This window comes from Tachysurus vachellii, chromosome 6, assembly GCF_030014155.1.
Source record: "Tachysurus vachellii isolate PV-2020 chromosome 6, HZAU_Pvac_v1, whole genome shotgun sequence".
NCBI classification, from domain to species: domain Eukaryota; kingdom Metazoa; phylum Chordata; class Actinopteri; order Siluriformes; family Bagridae; genus Tachysurus; species Tachysurus vachellii.
The window spans coordinates 20809978-20828749 of NC_083465.1; the positions used below are offsets into that span (position 1 = coordinate 20809978).

Below are 18772 nucleotides of genomic sequence, written 5' to 3' on the forward strand. Positions count from 1 at the left end.
TTAAAACTACTTACTGGATGGATTGTGTTACATAATACTTCTAGATGGGCATTTAATGTAAAATACATTCCTGGAAATGTGTCATACAGCTTAGACCAAGCAAGATCTGTTTAAATCGACCACTGACAGGTCGTCTCATCTCAAATCATTCTGTAATGCAAATATTTGTCTCAGCGCATCTTCACTACTTCATGACACTTCAAACATGTCACGGATACATAATCCCACAGATAATGCCACAGCAATCAGTGTCCAAGAGACAAAGGAGCAAATTTTCTGTGCTCTCTGGGTGGGAAAGATGACACACACTCTCCTGTCATTCACACTGACGATGGCCAATCATGGGCCTCTATGAGTTTGTGTATGTGCCATCTTTCTACCTTGTACAGCAGTCTGCCCTGTGATGCAGCATTTCAGAAAGATGTGTTGTACTATTTTCATGTGTCTCAGAAGAAGCCTTTATCCTTCTCGGGCGGTTGATGAGGGTCGTATGATCAGGGAGCTGATGGCTAATCAGAGGGAAATAACAAGTGGTCAGTTTGGGTCTCGGTTATGCATCCACTGCTAATCCATAATAATAAAAATAATAATATTCAGTTCTTCAAACTTCTGTCAAGAAGCACAAAATATTACATGTATGTGGATGTGGTAGCCTAGCGGTTAAGGTGTTGAACTACCAATCGGAAGGTTGTGAGATTGAATCCCAGGTCCACCGAAGTGCCACTGCTGGGCCCTTTGAGCAGGGCTTTTGACCCTCAATTGCTCAGTTGTATAAAATTAGATAAAAGTAAATCGCTCTGGATAAGGGCATCTGTCAAATGCCGTAAATGTAATGTATGGCAGAAAAAGTAGAACGAAAATCACACCTGCTGTATATTGTATGAATGTGCAGATTATCTATGTGTTATAAAGTACACTGAATGACACGTTCCACTTGACATCACGTTCCACTTTTAAATTCATTTCACAGCTTGCTGCATGTTTTACTAAATTTAGCTAACATGGTTAAACTACCTAACCTTAACTTGTACATGCAGCAAATTCAAATTGTGTGTTGTGTGTTTCTGCCTTGGATTTTACATCTCACATCTGCAAATAAAGTTGAATCAAACTGAAATTTGACCCTGTTCGCTCCACCGCTTTCTAACCTTTCAAAACTCAATCACTGAGACAAACCCCTCTACGAGGCATGACAAGAAGCTGCAAAAAAAAAAAAATTCAACATGTTTTCCCTGACCCGAGGAAATAAGTAATGAATTAATGACGTGTTGGATGTAAGACAGATGGTCTTATAAGTTGTTTAGCTCAAACACACAAAACTGCAGATGGCATTGGAGCCAACTAACCAAAATGTGACAAAATATGACCCCAGTTGGTAAAGGAGCAGGACTAGTGATGCACAAGCAGTTAGAGTTGAGGATGCAGGTTCGAATGAATCAGTACTGTTCAAAAAGCAGGGTCTTGTGCACCCTCATTTTTTTGGTGCACACTTTTTTCCTGGATATTCATGTTATGAATTCTACCTTATTGCATCAGTACAAACCTATTTTAGGTTTCCAAGCAAAAATAGTGACAAATGTTTGAATGTCTGTAAAGAAAGCATAATATTATGTAAGAGAACACATCAGACAAAAAAACATAATGAAGACTCCTGGGTTGCAATAAAAGGAACACGTGACCGAGTCGACTGAATAACAGATTCTACAAAACACTCAGTAAAACCTACCAGCTTAATGTCCTTAGAAATCTGCACAACCTCTACTTGGGTCTAAGAGGGGGAAAAAAACCCAAAGGGACGTCACTACAATTACTGAGTTGGTTTACTTTATTACCATTTATTACACTGTTACTTGTAGGATTTTTTTTGCTTTGTATGTGCCAAATGTAATGAACTGTACATCCTTCATGATCTAAACTATTAGGACACCGATATGTAATGTCTGTAGTGTTGGAGATAAAGCTGTGAATTTCTGTCTTTATTACTTTTAATGTCCCTCCTCAATCTGAGTCTTCTGATTGCACGTTTCTCCTTGTATAATGTCGAGTTCTCACAGTTTCTGTCTTTTGTGAACTGCGTCATGGATGCGTGATGTACCAAGCGATCTATATGAACCTGGGTAGATGTCACTCCTGTCGTTCTTTATGTGGCTCACTTCAGGCCTGACTGTTGAATCTGAATCATTAAACAAACTCTCTCGACTCTCCTGTTCTTTCTGACACATATATGACACACCTTCTGTATCTGACACCTTCTCTCACTTTGCCTCTTTTCTCAGTGCGACTCCATGACAGTATCTCAGAGGAAGGTTTTCATTACCTTGTCTTTGACCTGTGAGTATCTCAGCTGACATTTCTTTTTTTTCTTTCTCTCTCTACTGGATAATACATTGATGTGGTGGCGCTTTTCTGCATTCTCAGCGGATGTATTTCAGTTCAGTTTGGTTTTTATTTAGTTCAGTGAAAGTTTTCTGCACTGTTATTCCAAATCCCTGTCATGAGGAACTTTTTTTTTTAAGCTGATGAAGGTCTGCTGTTCTCTATCAGTATGGCACAAGAACACTCGTCACTTATATTTTAATGGGTTTCTGCACCAAAAAGTGCTAGTGTGGCCAAAAAAACTCCACATTATTGGAGAGGCAGGATCTTTTATTTCACTGGATTTAAATTTTTTTTTTTATTTATTATTACCAGATGCCTGTTGTTTGGGTGAATAATTTATACAGTTGAAACAATGCTGAAAAAGCTAGTCCTGATTAACTCTCTTACTTTTTTTTTCATTTATAATCAATACGTCTACGTTCTGTATTTGTCTGTTGCTTTTGAATATGTTTCCACCATGTGATCATCACAAACCCCTTGTTTTTTTCCCCCTCTAGTGTCACTGGCGGAGAGCTTTTTGAAGACATTGTTGCTAGAGAGTATTACAGTGAAGCTGACGCCAGGTGGGTTCAGTTCAGTACCTGCAAAGTATACACACAAACAAAGTCCTGTTATGGAAGAGTGTTTTCCAGGCCATTATTGTAAATAAAACTCTGTTAATCTGCCTAAAATAATAGTCACAGAAGAACAATGATATTATCTGCATATTATTTAGCTGTAATGTAGACTTTGTTGAAAGTGTGCTTACATCTATTAGGTAAAAGTTGGCTACCAACCCTGATTGTGTTTGAGTAAGAGCATTGTTCGTCCTTGCGTGTTAGAAACGTAATCAGTCTAGACAGCAAAACAAAACCTGAAGAGCTTTTTAATCCCCTTTATTTTCATTTTCTTAAAGATGCACGTACCGCATGTCATAACTGTATAGGGTCAGAATATTCGTCAATGGACGCAGGTTCGTGGACACCTAGGGTAAAAAAGAAAAGAAAAAAGGAGAACCTAGAACTGAACTTTATTTCTTTTATCTCATACAGAAAATCTTTCTCACGCTAGATATTTAAAAAAAAAAAAACACACACAGATTTTAGCTGCATGTCTGAGCATAACCTTAAAAGATGAGCCCTGCTGTGTTCTAGAATACAGACACTTATTGAAATTTTCAAGTTCACCAGAAATGCCTCTGACATCCGACAGCAGCTCTAAAACCTGTCGAAAGTAAAAAAAAAAAACAAAGAACATTGCTATACCTTTTACACTGAGAAGTTCTCCTCATCACAAAAGATTTTCATGAATTTCATGTGTAAAGTCTTTGAAGTCCATTACTAGGATTAGCTTTGGGCTAATGTGTTTAAAGCTTCAGAGAATTACTTGCAAAAATGGGCTTAACACCAAAGGAAATCTTAGTTAAAAGCTGGGAGTAATACCGGTGTGTTGTAGGTTGCCGGAGCAAGTCGTCTTATCTAGGAGATGGAGTTAATCCTAAGACTTATTGTAAAAGCATGAGGTTTGGAGGGCATGAAGTGCATCAGGGTAAATCGATCAACCACATCTTATTTCTGTGCTATGTGTCAGTAGAAGTGCAGATGAAATGGACAATATGCAAAGCACAAATACAACAGTGTTGAGTTTTATTTCCTGTTTATGAATTAATAATTAGAAGAAAAAGAACGTGAGGGTGGTCACAAAGATAAGTGAAATAATGCCACTGCTGCCAAGGACATCCTGTTACATTTTAGTTATTTGTTCTTATTCAGTAACAGCTTGATGCTGGTCAGGTTGACTGTTGATTTGGAGTCTATCTGGGAAAGCTGGACATGAGTTATAGCTATTCAGAATTTATTAGAGTTTTTTTTTTTTTTGTGTTCAAGGTATCTTACTTTTTTTGAGCATATTTAATGCTCACCCATGGAAGCTGCTGTGACGGATCAGACTGAGAGATAATCTAGGCCAACTTCACTGTAGCAGTGGGCAGCCTGGAGGCCAAGCCTGCTGCCTAGTTTCCCAGATTATAGCACATACACAGTGTTGTGTGTGCCACCCACAGGCTGCCAGCTTAGCTTCATTTTTGTCACTTGATTCTACAAAGTAAAGGGCAAGGCAACCTCCAAATTAACCCTGACCTTCAATAATAATTAGTTTTTCCTTCTATCTCTGGATACACTTTAACTCCACTGGTGCCTGTGCTTTCTTTTTTCTTTTTTTTTCTTCCTCTTTTTTTTAATAAGCATGGTAGCTATTCTAAGAGTTATTGTAAAGCCTATATAAGCTTTTCAAACGACAAAATGTCTTGTTTCAGACTGTCGACATAGTGTGCAATGATGAATGATCAACAGTAGAAAGTTTGCTTTGGCCCTTAGGTGGCATGGTCAATTTATCTATTTATACTCTGTGGATGTTTTCTGGCTGTGAGTTTCAAACCATAAAATCAGAACCATCCATACCTGCTGGTTAGAAATATACAGCAGCTTGTTTTATTTTCTTAGTATGCTGGTATTAAGAGATTGGTTTTCTTTCCCCGCCTCTTTGATTTTCTCCGTCTCTCTTTTTGTCTCTCTCAGTCACTGCATTAATCAGATCCTGGAGAGCGTGAGCCACATTCACCAGCATGACATTGTGCACAGGGACTTGAAGGTGAGTCATGCCGTTGTTATGGAAACCTGTGCCGAAAGCAGAGCACGTCATCAGATGACCCCAATCCCGCTTGAACCTCCTTCACTTGGCACCTGCGTTACATAGCATGTGCACACACAGGCTTGCACTGCAAAGCCTGCAAAACGTCATTCACTGCCCTGGAGAACTGCCTCCAGTTTTTTTTTCTGTTTTTCTCCTTCAACAACCGTTTTGTTTGAGTACCTCTGAGTGTTGATATCAGGGTGTGGTTGGCCAACCAGCAGCCACAATAGCAGGAAAAACAACATCTAATGCACGGGGGACAGATCTATCGTTTATGGTTCATAATGGATACTGGAAGTTCCATTAGATTCAGCATTTGCTGTGTTTTGTTTCCTCACACTATGCATCTCAACAGTTCATTTGGCACCATTGTTTGCACACAAAAAGTAGTACAGATCATCCAGTGCGCTCTAGGTGATGAGATCCATGTGATTTCGTGCATGTAAATGGGAGGAAGAACAAGAAATGTGGAGAATTATGCCCCATTATAGTTCCTAGGGAGAACGTGGACCTTTCTGAGAACAGGGCAGAATAGGTTACAGGGTGATCTAGTGATAGAGAGTGCAGTCTTTTAATGCCTCTCTCTGTCTAACAAGCTTTTGGCAGCAGAAGCTCAATGGGTAAGACTCTGGGATACTGTTCAGATAGTTACAGGTTTAAGCTGGTACAGTTGGTCCTATGAGCAAGACCCATAACCCTCTTTGATCCAGAGGCACCATATCGTAGCTGAACTGTTCTCTGACCTCAGCCTCCTAACAAACGGGGAAATGTGACAAAGAATTTCACTCTGCTGTAATGAATATGTGACTAATAAAGGGTTTCTCTAGGCTTAGATTCATTTCACTGTCTCTCGCAGCTTACCTTTAACCAGAGACAGCAGGCAGACATAGAAACAAACAATGATCTAAAGAGAGAAAGGGGCATGATGGCATGGTTACCATAGTAAGGGCTGTGACGTCAGACTGCAGTATGGGAGGGAGTGGGCTAGACTTAATATGCCTCCTCTAATTCAATTCATCACTCCTGGCCTACGAGAGATGGAGAGAATGCAGATTTATAGCTTATTCAACACATCTGCTAATTATTATTTTGAATGATTAAAGCAGGGACAACCTCAAGTTTACATTTTGAAGTTTATTGATTCTAAATGAAGGATTCTCTTTATTGTGTGCTGAACCTCTGCAGTAGCGACGTGATCATCGGTGCTTACCTCTGCCCTGTTCACATGAACCAACACACCCTTCTCACTGCTACTGCGTGAATTAAACAGCTCAAAGACTTTATCACATCCACCTTCCTGCACTCACTACTCACTATACCCGAATGAAAGTCTGCTTAACATTCCAAGTGAGCAATGATGAAAGTCCCCTAATGGGATGTGCTGTGTACGCTGATGTCTTCTAATGCTTATCACAGTTGTTAAAGCCCTCTCTCTGAATGCTCAGTATAACCTTCACCATAATTGGCTTTAGGATGATGAGCAGGCTGAAGAGCCAGCAGTCGCAGTTCAATAAAAAGTTCTTCTAATGAAGGCCACACAGCATTATAACAGAGGAGAAAATGTCAGATTCTTCACTTTTTACCTGATTGTTTGACTCTGGGTTGTTGGGTTTTTTTTTGGGTTTTTTTTTTTAAAAGATTGGGGTGGAGCTTGATGAACTGAATGATGCCGATTGGTCAAACTCAAGCTTACAGAATGTAATTGAAACACATGCTCTACTGACATGCTTTAGTAATAGATTATGAGCTTTGTGCAACACCATGTAAAACCCCACAATGTTTACTGTATTGTAACAGAATATACTGCTGTTATTTTCCAGTGTGGCAGAAACACAAATTAGGAAGACTAGTTCTAAAATAATCTCAGAACTTTGTAGTTCTTCTAAAGATTTTTGAGCCTCTGGAAAAACGACAGACTCTCTCTTTCTGTGTCTTAGCCGGAGAACTTGCTGTTGGCCAGTAAGATGAAGGGGGCAGCAGTAAAGCTGGCTGACTTTGGGCTGGCCATTGAGGTGCAGGGAGACCAGCAAGCCTGGTTTGGTAAGAATCTGCTTCAGCACCGTTTCTTTAACTAGATTTGAGACATTCTTATTCCTTGCAAATTCAATTTAGTCACTATTCATACACAACTTTTTGTTTTATGCAAAATATAGTGCCGTAAAATTGGTCTTATTTGAATTGCAATTATACAAGCTGCTCCTTTCATTCATTATTCTTTCATTCCTTTCATTTCCAATCTTTAATCATACCCTTGTTTCTTTTTACTCTCCGTGAGGCTGTAGAGGATCCAGTGCTGCTGTTAAGTAGGGCTTTAGGAGGATGTTGACTGGGGATGACCTGTGCTAATGTGTAGTGTGCACATTGACCTCTGAAAGTACTGTGCAGGTCATTAATACGACAAGCTTGCTCGTCCGGTTCTTGTCACATTTAACTGTGTATTTACAAAATATGCTTTTCTGGATTTCTAAGAAAGGAATAAGCATTAACAATCAACAAAGTCCTCTTTATCCTAGCTTAAAGTGCTTAACAGTGTGAGCATAACTTGAAACCCAATCAAAAGGAACTTCAGAGTTTGCTTTGTCAATGTTTTTCATCACCAGCGTGTCGAGTGAGGGGCGAATTATTGTTTCTCTAAGACACGGTGCAACGTTTCACATGAAACAGCAGAAGACTAATGCAGACAGTTAGACAATGGACCATACACAAGACTGTACAATAGAGTAACTTAAAAAAATGAAATAAATAGGCATTAAGTAAACAAAATAGAAACTGAACAGGCAGTTGAATAGGATTCAGCATCAGTTTGATGAAATAAAAAAGTCTTAGTGTAGGAAAATACTACAGCAATGTCTTTTCACTGTAGTTTAAGTTTCTATGGGTTACTGTTTTCTCTGGGCAGGTTTTGCTGGTACTCCTGGCTATCTCTCACCCGAGGTTCTGAGGAAGGACCCGTATGGCAAGCCTGTGGACATCTGGGCGTGCGGTATGTCTTCTCTGCTGCTAGAGCTTTTTTTTTTGTTTGTCTGACCACCTTTAAGGCTTCATTCTGCTGGCATTAACACAGTGTGTTTGTGTGTAGGTGTGATCCTGTACATCTTGCTGGTGGGCTATCCACCATTCTGGGATGAGGACCAACACAAACTCTACCAGCAGATCAAGGCAGGAGCTTATGACGTGAGTAAGCCGATCTGCAGTAATGCTACTCTCTTGTCTCTACCTGTTATAATATGGAATTAAATGTATATTTTCTTTAGCGGTTTTTCATTGATTACTTTCATTTCTTCTTTAGATTTCATTTCAGATCAGTTCATGCCAGATAAAAGTATTTGTTGCATTGTTGCTTTGCGGCATTTAGACTAGTTGAATTGGCCAGCAGTCTAATCAGTTAGATCCGTGCCATGCAGAACGTCACACCCACAGCCAGCCGTATCGACCAAGAACGAACAGCCCAGACTTTATGTCCCTATCTATTCTGAATTGGCTGAGATGTAGCGTTCAGTCACTTTCTAATCAATCACAGTTTGCCCACCCTCATCCATCAATCCTAAATAGAGGGAATTCAGCTTTTAACTTCATAACGATTTGATTTCTGATACTTGATTATAAAAATGTTTGAAGCGATTTAAAAATAAACATAGATCATTCAGTATATATTTTGTAACTAGAGATGACCACTGGGTTGTTGTTTTTTTTGTTTGTTTTGGTCTTACTATTATTATTGCAGTTCTCTTATTGAAGCATGTTCACAGTGCATCTGTTTGTGACTTAAATTTTCCTCAAAGTGTATTATGCTTATTATCTATTTATTTTTTATTTTTTATTTTTTTATCATGTGTTTTTCTTTTAGTTTCCCTCTCCCGAGTGGGACACAGTTACTCCCGAAGCCAAAAACCTCATCAACCAGATGCTGACCATAAACCCAGCTAAGAGGATAACTGCTGACCAGGCTCTCAAGCACCCATGGGTCTGCGTAAGTGTCTGAACTCTCAATTTGAGATATGTTATAACGGATGGATTTGGCTTCTTCCTTACCAAAAGATTTCCTGTTTTACTTTTAAATTAGTGATATTTAATTTAAGCACATCACTTTGTACGCCATCTGCCAGCACATGAAATTGTAATACCCAGTAGCAGGGATGAGAAAATCATCAATTTATTTACTCGCCCACCGGCCAAGAGAGAGCTCCAGTGTGCTGCCCAGTTTCATACTTTGTTTTCCCAGAAACCTGATTAATCTAATTACCTATGGTAGCATAATGTAATAATGTTAGCCAGTTAATTTGCAATAAACAAATGACCAAATGATTTCTCAGGTGACAACGATTTGTCATAATCGCTATAACATAAATAATAGAAGCATGTTAAGATGTAGTAAATTGTTGTTGTTTTTTGTCAACAAAAATTCAGAAAGTCTTTAGCCAGCATTTCAGCTCTGTGATGTTTAGCTTTGCTAAAAGTCAATGAACTGCCTACTTTCTCAAGAAGAGGAAGTTTGACTGACTTGACAGATGAGCAACCACAGACCACTTACTCAGCATTGTGTTTCACACCAGAACTCTCAAATAATTTCAACAGTAAAATTCTGTGGCTGGTCTTTTCAACTCCAGTCACTGTATGTTGCTTTAAAAAGCTCATTGTATCACTGATCAGAAGTTTGTTTTGCTTGAAGCAAGCACATGGAAGTGCAGCGAGCCAGTCATATAGCATTTTAAAGGATGTCTCCAGAAAAGTCCACAAAAGATATCAGGTCCTCTGTAATCTCATGGGTGGAGCATCTGACTGCTGGATTGAATAAAGTGCTGAGACGGCTCCGAAATAGGAAGCGCTGTTTCAGCTGTAGTTTGTATTAACACAGAGAAGAGAGAGTTCTGGCAGAAATAAACTCTACCTAGTCAGCAAGCTAGTCATCTGCTCCCATCCACCATGAATTCCACAGGATTTGATGCTGCGCACTGAGAAGTGTAATTATTGGCTCTTCTGTTCAGTCAAGGTGTTGGAGAAACATTCCTGCTGTGTCTAAAATTGCACCCTCACTCATTATATACTTTTTATAGGGCACTGTAGAGGGGGCAGCAGTGAAGGTGACGACAAACTGAATTCAGACACACTTATTAGTCAGCACTCCAGAAACACGTCTTCATCACTATAATCATTTCAAATAATCAAGTCATATATATATAGAGGTGTTGTAATACTAAACGCTTAGATGTAAATTTCTATCTTTGTTCCTAAAATAACTCTTTACGCATCAAGAAAGCACTGCACCGGTTGTACACTAGATGTGCGGTGCAGTATCAATACTGAGTGTTAATGTAGTGCACTATACAGAGAATAGGATTTAGACGCTGAGAATTCAGTAATAAAGTGAATCACTGGATGAATAGAAAATGAGTTCAGTTCAGACACAATACTCCTTTCACTAGAGTGCAGGACTAACTTTGTCCTTTTTGCTCATTTAGACCGAGTCTGTTCACTGCTGTCTTTTTGATGGCGTATCTGTTTCTTTCTGAGAACTGCCGCAAAGCTAAACACATCCGTCTTAGATACTTAGAAGCGATGGAGAAGCTGTTCCCATATCACCACTAAAACCTTCTTTCAGTGGTTTTACATAATGTACACACACATACTTTTATGATTTTGTTCCTTTTTTTTTAATTTCACTTTTAGCACTAAAACTTTCAGTTTTATTTCTGAGCCTTTTTCAGAACTTCTTTTGCTATTAACCTCATTCTTTTACTGCCAGTTGCTTTGGTTTAAAGTTTAATATCTTGAAACCGTTTAATCGTGGCATGGTGCAGTCAACACTCTCCGACCTCTGCACTTGTGAAAGCTAAGTGAGAAGTGTGAAAAAGCTCCTGATAGCTGAAACACAGTAAGCAGTATCCCAGCAGTGACAAACTGACAAATGAGGTGTCTCCTCTTTATGCTTTAATGCTTTTTTTTTTTTTTTTTTTCTTTTCTTTTCTTTTTACAGTTTTAACTATGTAGCTTCTTCATACTGCTTCCTGTAACTGCTTAAATTCTACCCCCTGCAGCAAAGGAGTTCTGTTACTTTCTTATTATATACAGTATGATCATTTATTTGCTCATATAGTATTAAATGAATCTTTATTTTAAACCTTAGACCCTCCGTCTGAGCTTTCTGTACTCTAAGCTAACCCAGTCCATGATCATAGTCAGTGGCTCAACAGAACATGACTGCAGAAGAATACTGAAAGTCTCAAAAGACCGGCATGATTATTTCCTGGCACGGTTCAGTTGTTAATATCTTGTGCTCTGTTGAATATGTGGCATGTTGGGACAGTCTGCTTGATTGACTCGGATATTGTCTGGGCTGAATTTCATGATCTATTTTTTGTTTTTTTTCCTCATTAAATCCGAGCAAGGGAGCTGATTGTGATATATGATGTGATTCCCTTCTTCCTCCTAAATCCTCTGACTTCTCTTTCCCATGCAGCAACGCTCCACTGTGGCTTCCATGATGCATCGCCAAGAGACTGTTGAGTGTCTGCGCAAATTCAATGCCAGGAGAAAACTGAAGGTGCGTCGCTCACTATATCGATGCAATGTTTCTACTCTGTTTGACTTTATTCTATAAACAAATTGAATTTTGTCTTATTTCTTCAGGGGGCCATTCTGACTACCATGCTTGTGTCTAGAAACTTCTCTGGTGAGTTATTTGTAGACTAAGAGTGCTGAATTAGCCAAACTACCAGTGTATGTCAGCACACATTTCTTAGAACAATAGAGCTTTATTTTCAGGATCTTGTGTCTTGGCACTGTATTTCCTCACACCATCTGACTGACTATAGAAATGTATTAACTGCCATGAGATTTGCTTGATGTGTGATACTTGAGGGCATGGGGTGAGTTGTCATTAGTAAAGGGCCAAAGCCTCACGTTAGTTCTTCCCAACGGAATGCTTCTTTGTCCAATAGTGGGCCGGCAGCACACGAGCCCCGCCGCCCCCACCACCAGCACGGCTGCGCTGGCACAGGAAGGTATGTGTGGAGAGGGTCACTGTCTGCCTCTCAGTCTTCACTCTGCCCGCATGTTTGGCACGCGGGAGAATGGTCTGCCCTGAACGCACCGACTCTCACTGCACACACTCTGATCGACACACAGATGGGCAAACATGCTAGTGCTGGGCACAGTTGTGTAGGCAAGTTCAGCAGATGGTTCAGTGTAAAATGTCTAGTATTAGAACCATATTTTGGACAATAAGATGCTCCTGAGTATAGGCCGGAGTCATTCAATTCCTTTCTCTAAAGCCTTTCACCATCCTGATCATCCCCAAGCAATCATAACTATCATAAAAGTAAAGGTTACACCACATCAGTGAAAATCTTGAATTGTAATGTGTTATATAGAGGCTGCTTTTTAAAACAGTTACGATGGTCATAACATATGTAAATATCGTGATTAGTCAGCAGCAGACACAACTGACTACACTTTTGTGTTTCTGAAAAAATTTTTATTTAAATGCATTTCTGATTAGAAAAATTTGAGACAGTGATGATGTGCAATAAGTAACATTGCAGTATATGCCACAGCAGCTGGAGAGCAGAAATCCAGGGAGCTTATAGTCTGGGACTTATGATAAATGATGTATGATAAATTGAATATGATAAATCATATGATAAATGAAGTATGATAAATGACGTATGATAGATCGTATGATAAATGACGTATGTTAGATCGTATGATAAATGACGTATGATAGATCGCATGATAAATCGTCACTTGAAGACATTTTTCCATTCACCTGAGGGGGACAAGTCTGAAATCAAGTCTATGTTGCTTTTAAACATTAGCACTGAATGAAGTGTAGAGGACTGTTTTTAATCCCACCTGCTCACAAAGGAATTCCTCAAACAGGGATTTTTTTGTTTTAATTTAAAAAAAAAAAAAATTGATTAAATCCTTGCACAATGGCATAGTGGCAAATAAGGCATTTAGACAGTATTTTGCATTATATTTAATGGGTAATTTTGTTATTCCCTTTCGATGAAAGGTGAAATGTCTTCAAGATTATATCACAAATCTACAATGTCTTACTACTATTGGTCATTTCACTAGAAAATAAATGAAATAGAGACAGGTATACCGCCAAATCTGTATATTATTTCCTGTAGAGTTTGATGCAAAAACACTACAAGTTTTTTTAATAAACCTGTTAAAAGATGAATTACTGCAAACAGGTTGTTCCAAGAAGAGACATCGTTTGAATGCATTATCTATTCCTTGTTAGCTTGTTGGCTCTTTGAAGGAATCATCATGCATTCTGTTGCGTGAGCTTGAAGCACATGGTAGATATTCATGTGTAGATTGCTGGGTGATACCTAAACCCTTTATCCTGGGGCGTTGTACACAGCAGACTGTTGAGAAGTTTAGTAAATGTCAAGTTCATGATTGTGCGACGCTACAGTAATTATTTAGCACTGTGTCTTCCAAATTGGAACTCGCTCTTGCAGTACACACTGTGAAACTGGGTTTGGATGCAGCCTTGTAAGGCAGTGTTGCTTGTATTGAAAACACATGATGCTATATGTTGAAATAGTGTGTGTATGAGAGTATGTGTGTGTGTTTCTGTGCTCATGTGTCAGCATGCAATTTCATATATGAAGCGTTGGATCACTTACACTGACCAGAGAGGGGCAGTGGGTTCATGTTTAAGTTGAGCAGACCTATTATGCTGTTCAGCATGTGTCTGGGAGAGAGTGTGTGTGTGTGTGTGTGTGTGTGTGTGTGTGTGGGTGTGTGCATGGAAAACTGGATGCATAATAGACTCTTTCCTGCATCAGTATCCAAAAGGCATGCCTGCTGGTCCATTGCCTTGAGGCTAAGGTCTGCTTGAGGGTGTGTTTGTATTGAACTGAATCCAGTGTTAGAGAATTCAGTGCAGTATTTTTATTTATGTATTTATTTTTTGTCTGTATTATCTTTCGGCCACCATAAGGGGTGCAGAACTGAATATGGAAGTTATTGCTCTATTTTGCCCCTAGGGGAATAACAGAGACTAGCTCTTATATCACAATTAATCTAATTACAGGCCACAAAACACATTTAATTAAAAAAATGCATGTTATATAATAATTTTGTTTGTTTGTTTATTTTTGTTTGTTTATTTAAAACCTTGCCAAACTAGAAATTTACCATATCTTTCACACCCCTGGGATACAGAGTTATTTGGAAATAACTTTGAATGTCCTTTCTAACTTCAAGTAATATTTTGAACATCTTTTTATTTGGCCTTATCCCTAAAATCTTTGCCCGGTTTGCCTTTAGCATTAGCATTTAGTAAGCCTTCTGCCTGATTATTGCATGTTAAACAAGGGCCTTGTGTTGGTCTTCCTGTCAGCCCACTGGAGGCAGTAAAGGTATCTGCTTGTTATCCAAATCTGCATGTCGAGGCAGTAGCTTTCTCGCTGCATGGACCAAGCATGAAAAAAAGAATATTTCTACTAGCATTTCCCCAAAACAAATCACTGATTGCTTCTAATCTGAACCTTTTTTTCTTGCCTCTCTTCCTATCTTTTGCCTATCGGAAGGTAAGAGAATTTTAGGATTCACAAAAAATCTGGAGGACAAGTGACTGTTTTGTAATGTGTTTGTAAGGAGACTCTATTCATTTCTGTCTCTTGTGTCAACAACATTCACTGTTGCCTTCATGTTTGTATCCATCTGTCTGTGAACATTCTGTATATTTGTGTGTGTTTGTCTCAAGGGGAATACTGCAATATATGCATGCATATATAAATATAGTGTGTTATATTGGATGGTATTGAGGATGCCACATGATGATGCAGCTTCTTGGTTTCCCAATGCTTGGGGATATAACAGCTGTAATGATAACTACCAAACTGAAGGACACACAGCACTGCGGACTCCAGTCTCCTCTGGCGTTCGTCAGGAGATACTTAGAATGCAGTGCTTATTCTGACCAGCAGGTTCTATTAGCATTAAAAGATGTGTCCTAAACTCTGTGTTTTGTCTTTTGTTTTTCAGCATGCAAAAGTTTACTGAACAAAAAGTCTGATGGAGTGAAGGTAAGCTATACCTCACCCCTCTTTCACACACACTCTGTAATTTTTTTATTCTGTATATCCCACACACACACACACACACACACACACACACACACACTCCAAATCACTCACTCACTCAAGCTTATATGATCTATAAATTACATTTTTACAGCACTGCCAGTGGTCTTTCTCTCCCTCTGTCTCTCTCTCTCTCTGTTTCCTGACTACTCACTCACACACCTCCTTCTTCTGAATCCTTCCTTCCTTCTTTCTCTTTACCTTCCTTCCTTCTTTCTGTTTAACGTCCTTCCTTCCTTCCGTCTTCCTTCCTTCCTCCCTTCCTTCCTCCCATCCTTTCCTCCCTCCCCTTCCCTTTCTCCTCTCCCTCCCCTTCCCTTTCTCCTCTCCCTCCCTCCCCTTCCCTTTCTCCTCTCCCTCCCTCCCCTTCCCTTTCTCCTCTCCCTCCCCTTCCCTTTCTCCCCTCCTGCCTTCCTTTCCTTTACTTCCTCCTGCCCTCCCTCCTCTTCTCTTTCTCTCCTCCAACCTTCCATCCTTCTTTCCTTTCTTCTCTTCTCTTCCCTCCCCTCCCTTCCCTGCCCTTTCCTCCCTGTCTCCCTTCCTCTTTTTCCATCCCTCCCCCCTCCTCTCCGTTCCCTTCCCTCCCCTCTTCTGTCTGAATGTTTTAGAATGGGATCAGGTGTAAGTGTGTTGATGTAAGTTAGGTCTACTCTTCCCTGTACTAGTCTCAGTGCATGCAGTGAACAGTTGGTCTTCTATCCACAGTATAAAACAATACCTTCCTTTCAAAATGAGCTTTTTGGCTCAATTTACTTAGATAACCCAACTTATAGAGTTTTTTTTATAACGTTACATATATTGTGTATATACACATTCCTTTAAATTAGTTTTCTTGATTGTCCGTCATTCATCTCTCTGAAAGTTTTTGTGGTTATTCCTCCTCTTCTTGTTTTTTTCTAAAAGATCCCCTAATGCACAGCTATATTTTTCTATTCCTATTTTCATTGGCCTTCGTTTTTCCCCCCTCTCTGCTCCTATGCTATCTTGTTTTTGTTTTTTTACCTTCTATGTTTCACACTGTTCAGAAAAGGAAGTCAAGCTCCAGTGTTTGTTTGATGGTGAGATCTGTTCTATGTCTCCCCTCACTTTTCCATCTTCCTCTTTTTTATTGGTTGAGATGCTATTAATTTTTTTTTTACTCCTCATTGGACTTTTTTCTGTTTGATCAGACATCGCAGCCATTCCCTTTGGTTTTATATACACACACACACACACACACACACACGCACACACACACACACATGCATGTATCTGTGCATATCACACCATATAATCCTTTAAGGTCCACTAAGATGAATGTTGCTGTTGCTTCCTATTCACTTGCCATAACAGAGCAGAGTTGTGTAATGGTTAGAACGGGCCAAGAAAAGGCTGAGGCAGACAAAACCTGTCAGTGTGCCCAGGTGATGCAGCAAGGCACATGGTCTTAGTTATGATGCTAGAGGGCTAGTATTTAGTTTATTACTTAGTGGACCTTTTAATATTTCATGCTGTAACGAGCACATCTTCAAGCCTTCTGTGGCAGAAGAGTTCTCAGAAGTGCACAAATCATCATTTTTATCGCTTTTACATTTAATGTCACCTGGTCTTTAGATAGACTACACCTTGCTGATCTTCATTAGCAAAGTAAATCCTACACCCAACACAGTATCCCATCACTCGAACACCCTGCAACCGCACAACAGCATCCCCACACGCAGCAGGCCATGTCTCTCACCGTGCCCATTACTGACGTGCTGCGTCATTCTTAGCTTGCCAAAGTGAAGAAAGACTTTTCATCCTTGTCACACTTAAACTTGATTTCTGATGTTCCTCATTTACAATATAGCTTATACATATATGGATATACATTTCTCATGCTTTGGTGTTCTGTCTTTGGTTAGTTGCATCTAATAGGCAGCAGCAGCATTCAGTAAATGCGGTAAAGTGTTTTTGTTTTTTGTTTTGTTTTTCTGGGGTTGATCTGATAGAGAGATTTTGGCAACGATAGAGTTGTATGTGGCGCTGGGAGCTGTAGTAGTAAATCTTAAATATGTGAATGTGCACTTTGACTAGTGCAAAACAGCAAATATGTAGGAATGCTGATTAGATCGTCACGTTGAGAAAAAGTCGTCTTTCTCACTGCAACCTGATGTTCTAGGATTTCTGCCAGGCCAAAATGTTTATCTATGCATGTGCGATCATCTCACAATGCACACCACCCATTACCTCTGCTTCAACTGCACGAGATCAGGCCTGACCCAACACACACACTGTACTCTCTATTACTTGGATGCTACTCTTCCCACCATCACGCAAACTGAGTGTGGCTTAGTTAGGTTGCGATATCATGCGTTAGAATGAATTCGAATAGAATGAATCGTTTTATCCGAGGCTGCATCACATACATTCATACAAACGAACACCACGGTATACTTATTAATAAACGTCTTTACATACAAGCATAAAATTCATGTTTTTATATATTTCTATAGTATTATAAAAGGGAAGCTGTGCATTTCACTCTTTTTTTGGAGCCACTTTTGTTCTTTTAGACAAGGAAGGACGTATTTATCATGTGACTGCGTGATAAACGTGACAGGACAATGTATAAGGATTTCAAAAGTGCATAAATATTTGGAGTTGAGAGACGTGGTATTAGTACTACACCAGCCCAGTTTCTTCCGATTTTAATTGAATCTTGATGTCAAAGGCTTGACTATAGACTCAATATAAAAATCCTCTGAGCAAAGAGTGTGGGCATCTGTGAAACCTCACACGCATGAGCTGTGTCGAGTCCGTCAGCAGCGCATGTAGTCATGTCCTAAAATACAGAAAATGTGTCTCTTTCCTTTTCAAGTGCTTAAAGGATCAAGATTATAATGAAACTAATTAAGTTCCATTCACAGTTCCCTGGAAAGAATGAAACAAATGAAAGGAAAAATGTTTTATTTATTTATTTATATTTTGACCATGAGAATTGTACTGTTAAATTGCATTTAAATACCTATATCTCCTTTACAATGCTTTTTTTCATTTGTAGTCATTACTTATACAAGTCAACAGTATACCTGAATATATAATGTGTGACATCAAAAATCGTGGTTTTTTTTTTTATTTTTTTATTTTTTTTTTGTTCTACTTTTTTCACTGCATGCAGTGGGCTGTCAGGGACTTGTAGCATTCCTCCACAAGACTTGAACAATGTCTTCCATGATATCCGGTATAATGTTGTTAATTATAGCCTTGTAAGTGTTTGGGTAGATGCAACTGATGTGAAGTTATTTTTGTCTCCGTAGGTACCAGTTTATCTCTCTGCAGGAGCATCATCCTTCTATTATTTAATGACATTTCCCCTTATACTTTAGGAAAACCTCTTTGAACATCAAGCTGTTTTTGAATGCTTAATGGCTCCTGATAAGTAGCTGACAACATCCTAAGCACTAGAGCAGTGTTAACGTTGTAGATTATACATGATACAAATCTAGTTATTCTGTAGCTTGTGAGTGTTTAAGGAGCCCACATAAATCTGTGACTTTCACACATGCATTATTATTTCTTGACTTAGTCACTGTAGTGCAAATCCAGTGCACATTAAAGACCGCTTGTTTAATAGCTGCAGTATTATGCAGATGCTT

At 39.2% G+C, this 18772-nt stretch overlaps 1 protein-coding gene across 3 annotated transcripts in view; it reads left to right on the forward strand.

Annotated features, from left to right (window-relative positions):
- camk2g2 (calcium/calmodulin-dependent protein kinase (CaM kinase) II gamma 2) overlaps positions 1-18772 on the forward strand; it is a 61649-nt gene that overhangs the window by 28580 nt on the left and 14297 nt on the right. For all 3 annotated transcript variants that reach the window (XM_060872826.1, XM_060872827.1, XM_060872828.1), the window contains exons 4-13: positions 2277-2331; positions 2877-2942; positions 4935-5007; positions 6987-7089; positions 7949-8032; positions 8129-8223; positions 8897-9019; positions 11507-11590; positions 11677-11719; positions 15058-15098. In XM_060872826.1, the coding sequence (XP_060728809.1) occupies positions 2277-2331; positions 2877-2942; positions 4935-5007; positions 6987-7089; positions 7949-8032; positions 8129-8223; positions 8897-9019; positions 11507-11590; positions 11677-11719; positions 15058-15098 (767 nt within the window). The remainder of the gene's footprint in view (positions 1-2276; positions 2332-2876; positions 2943-4934; positions 5008-6986; positions 7090-7948; positions 8033-8128; positions 8224-8896; positions 9020-11506; positions 11591-11676; positions 11720-15057; positions 15099-18772) is intronic.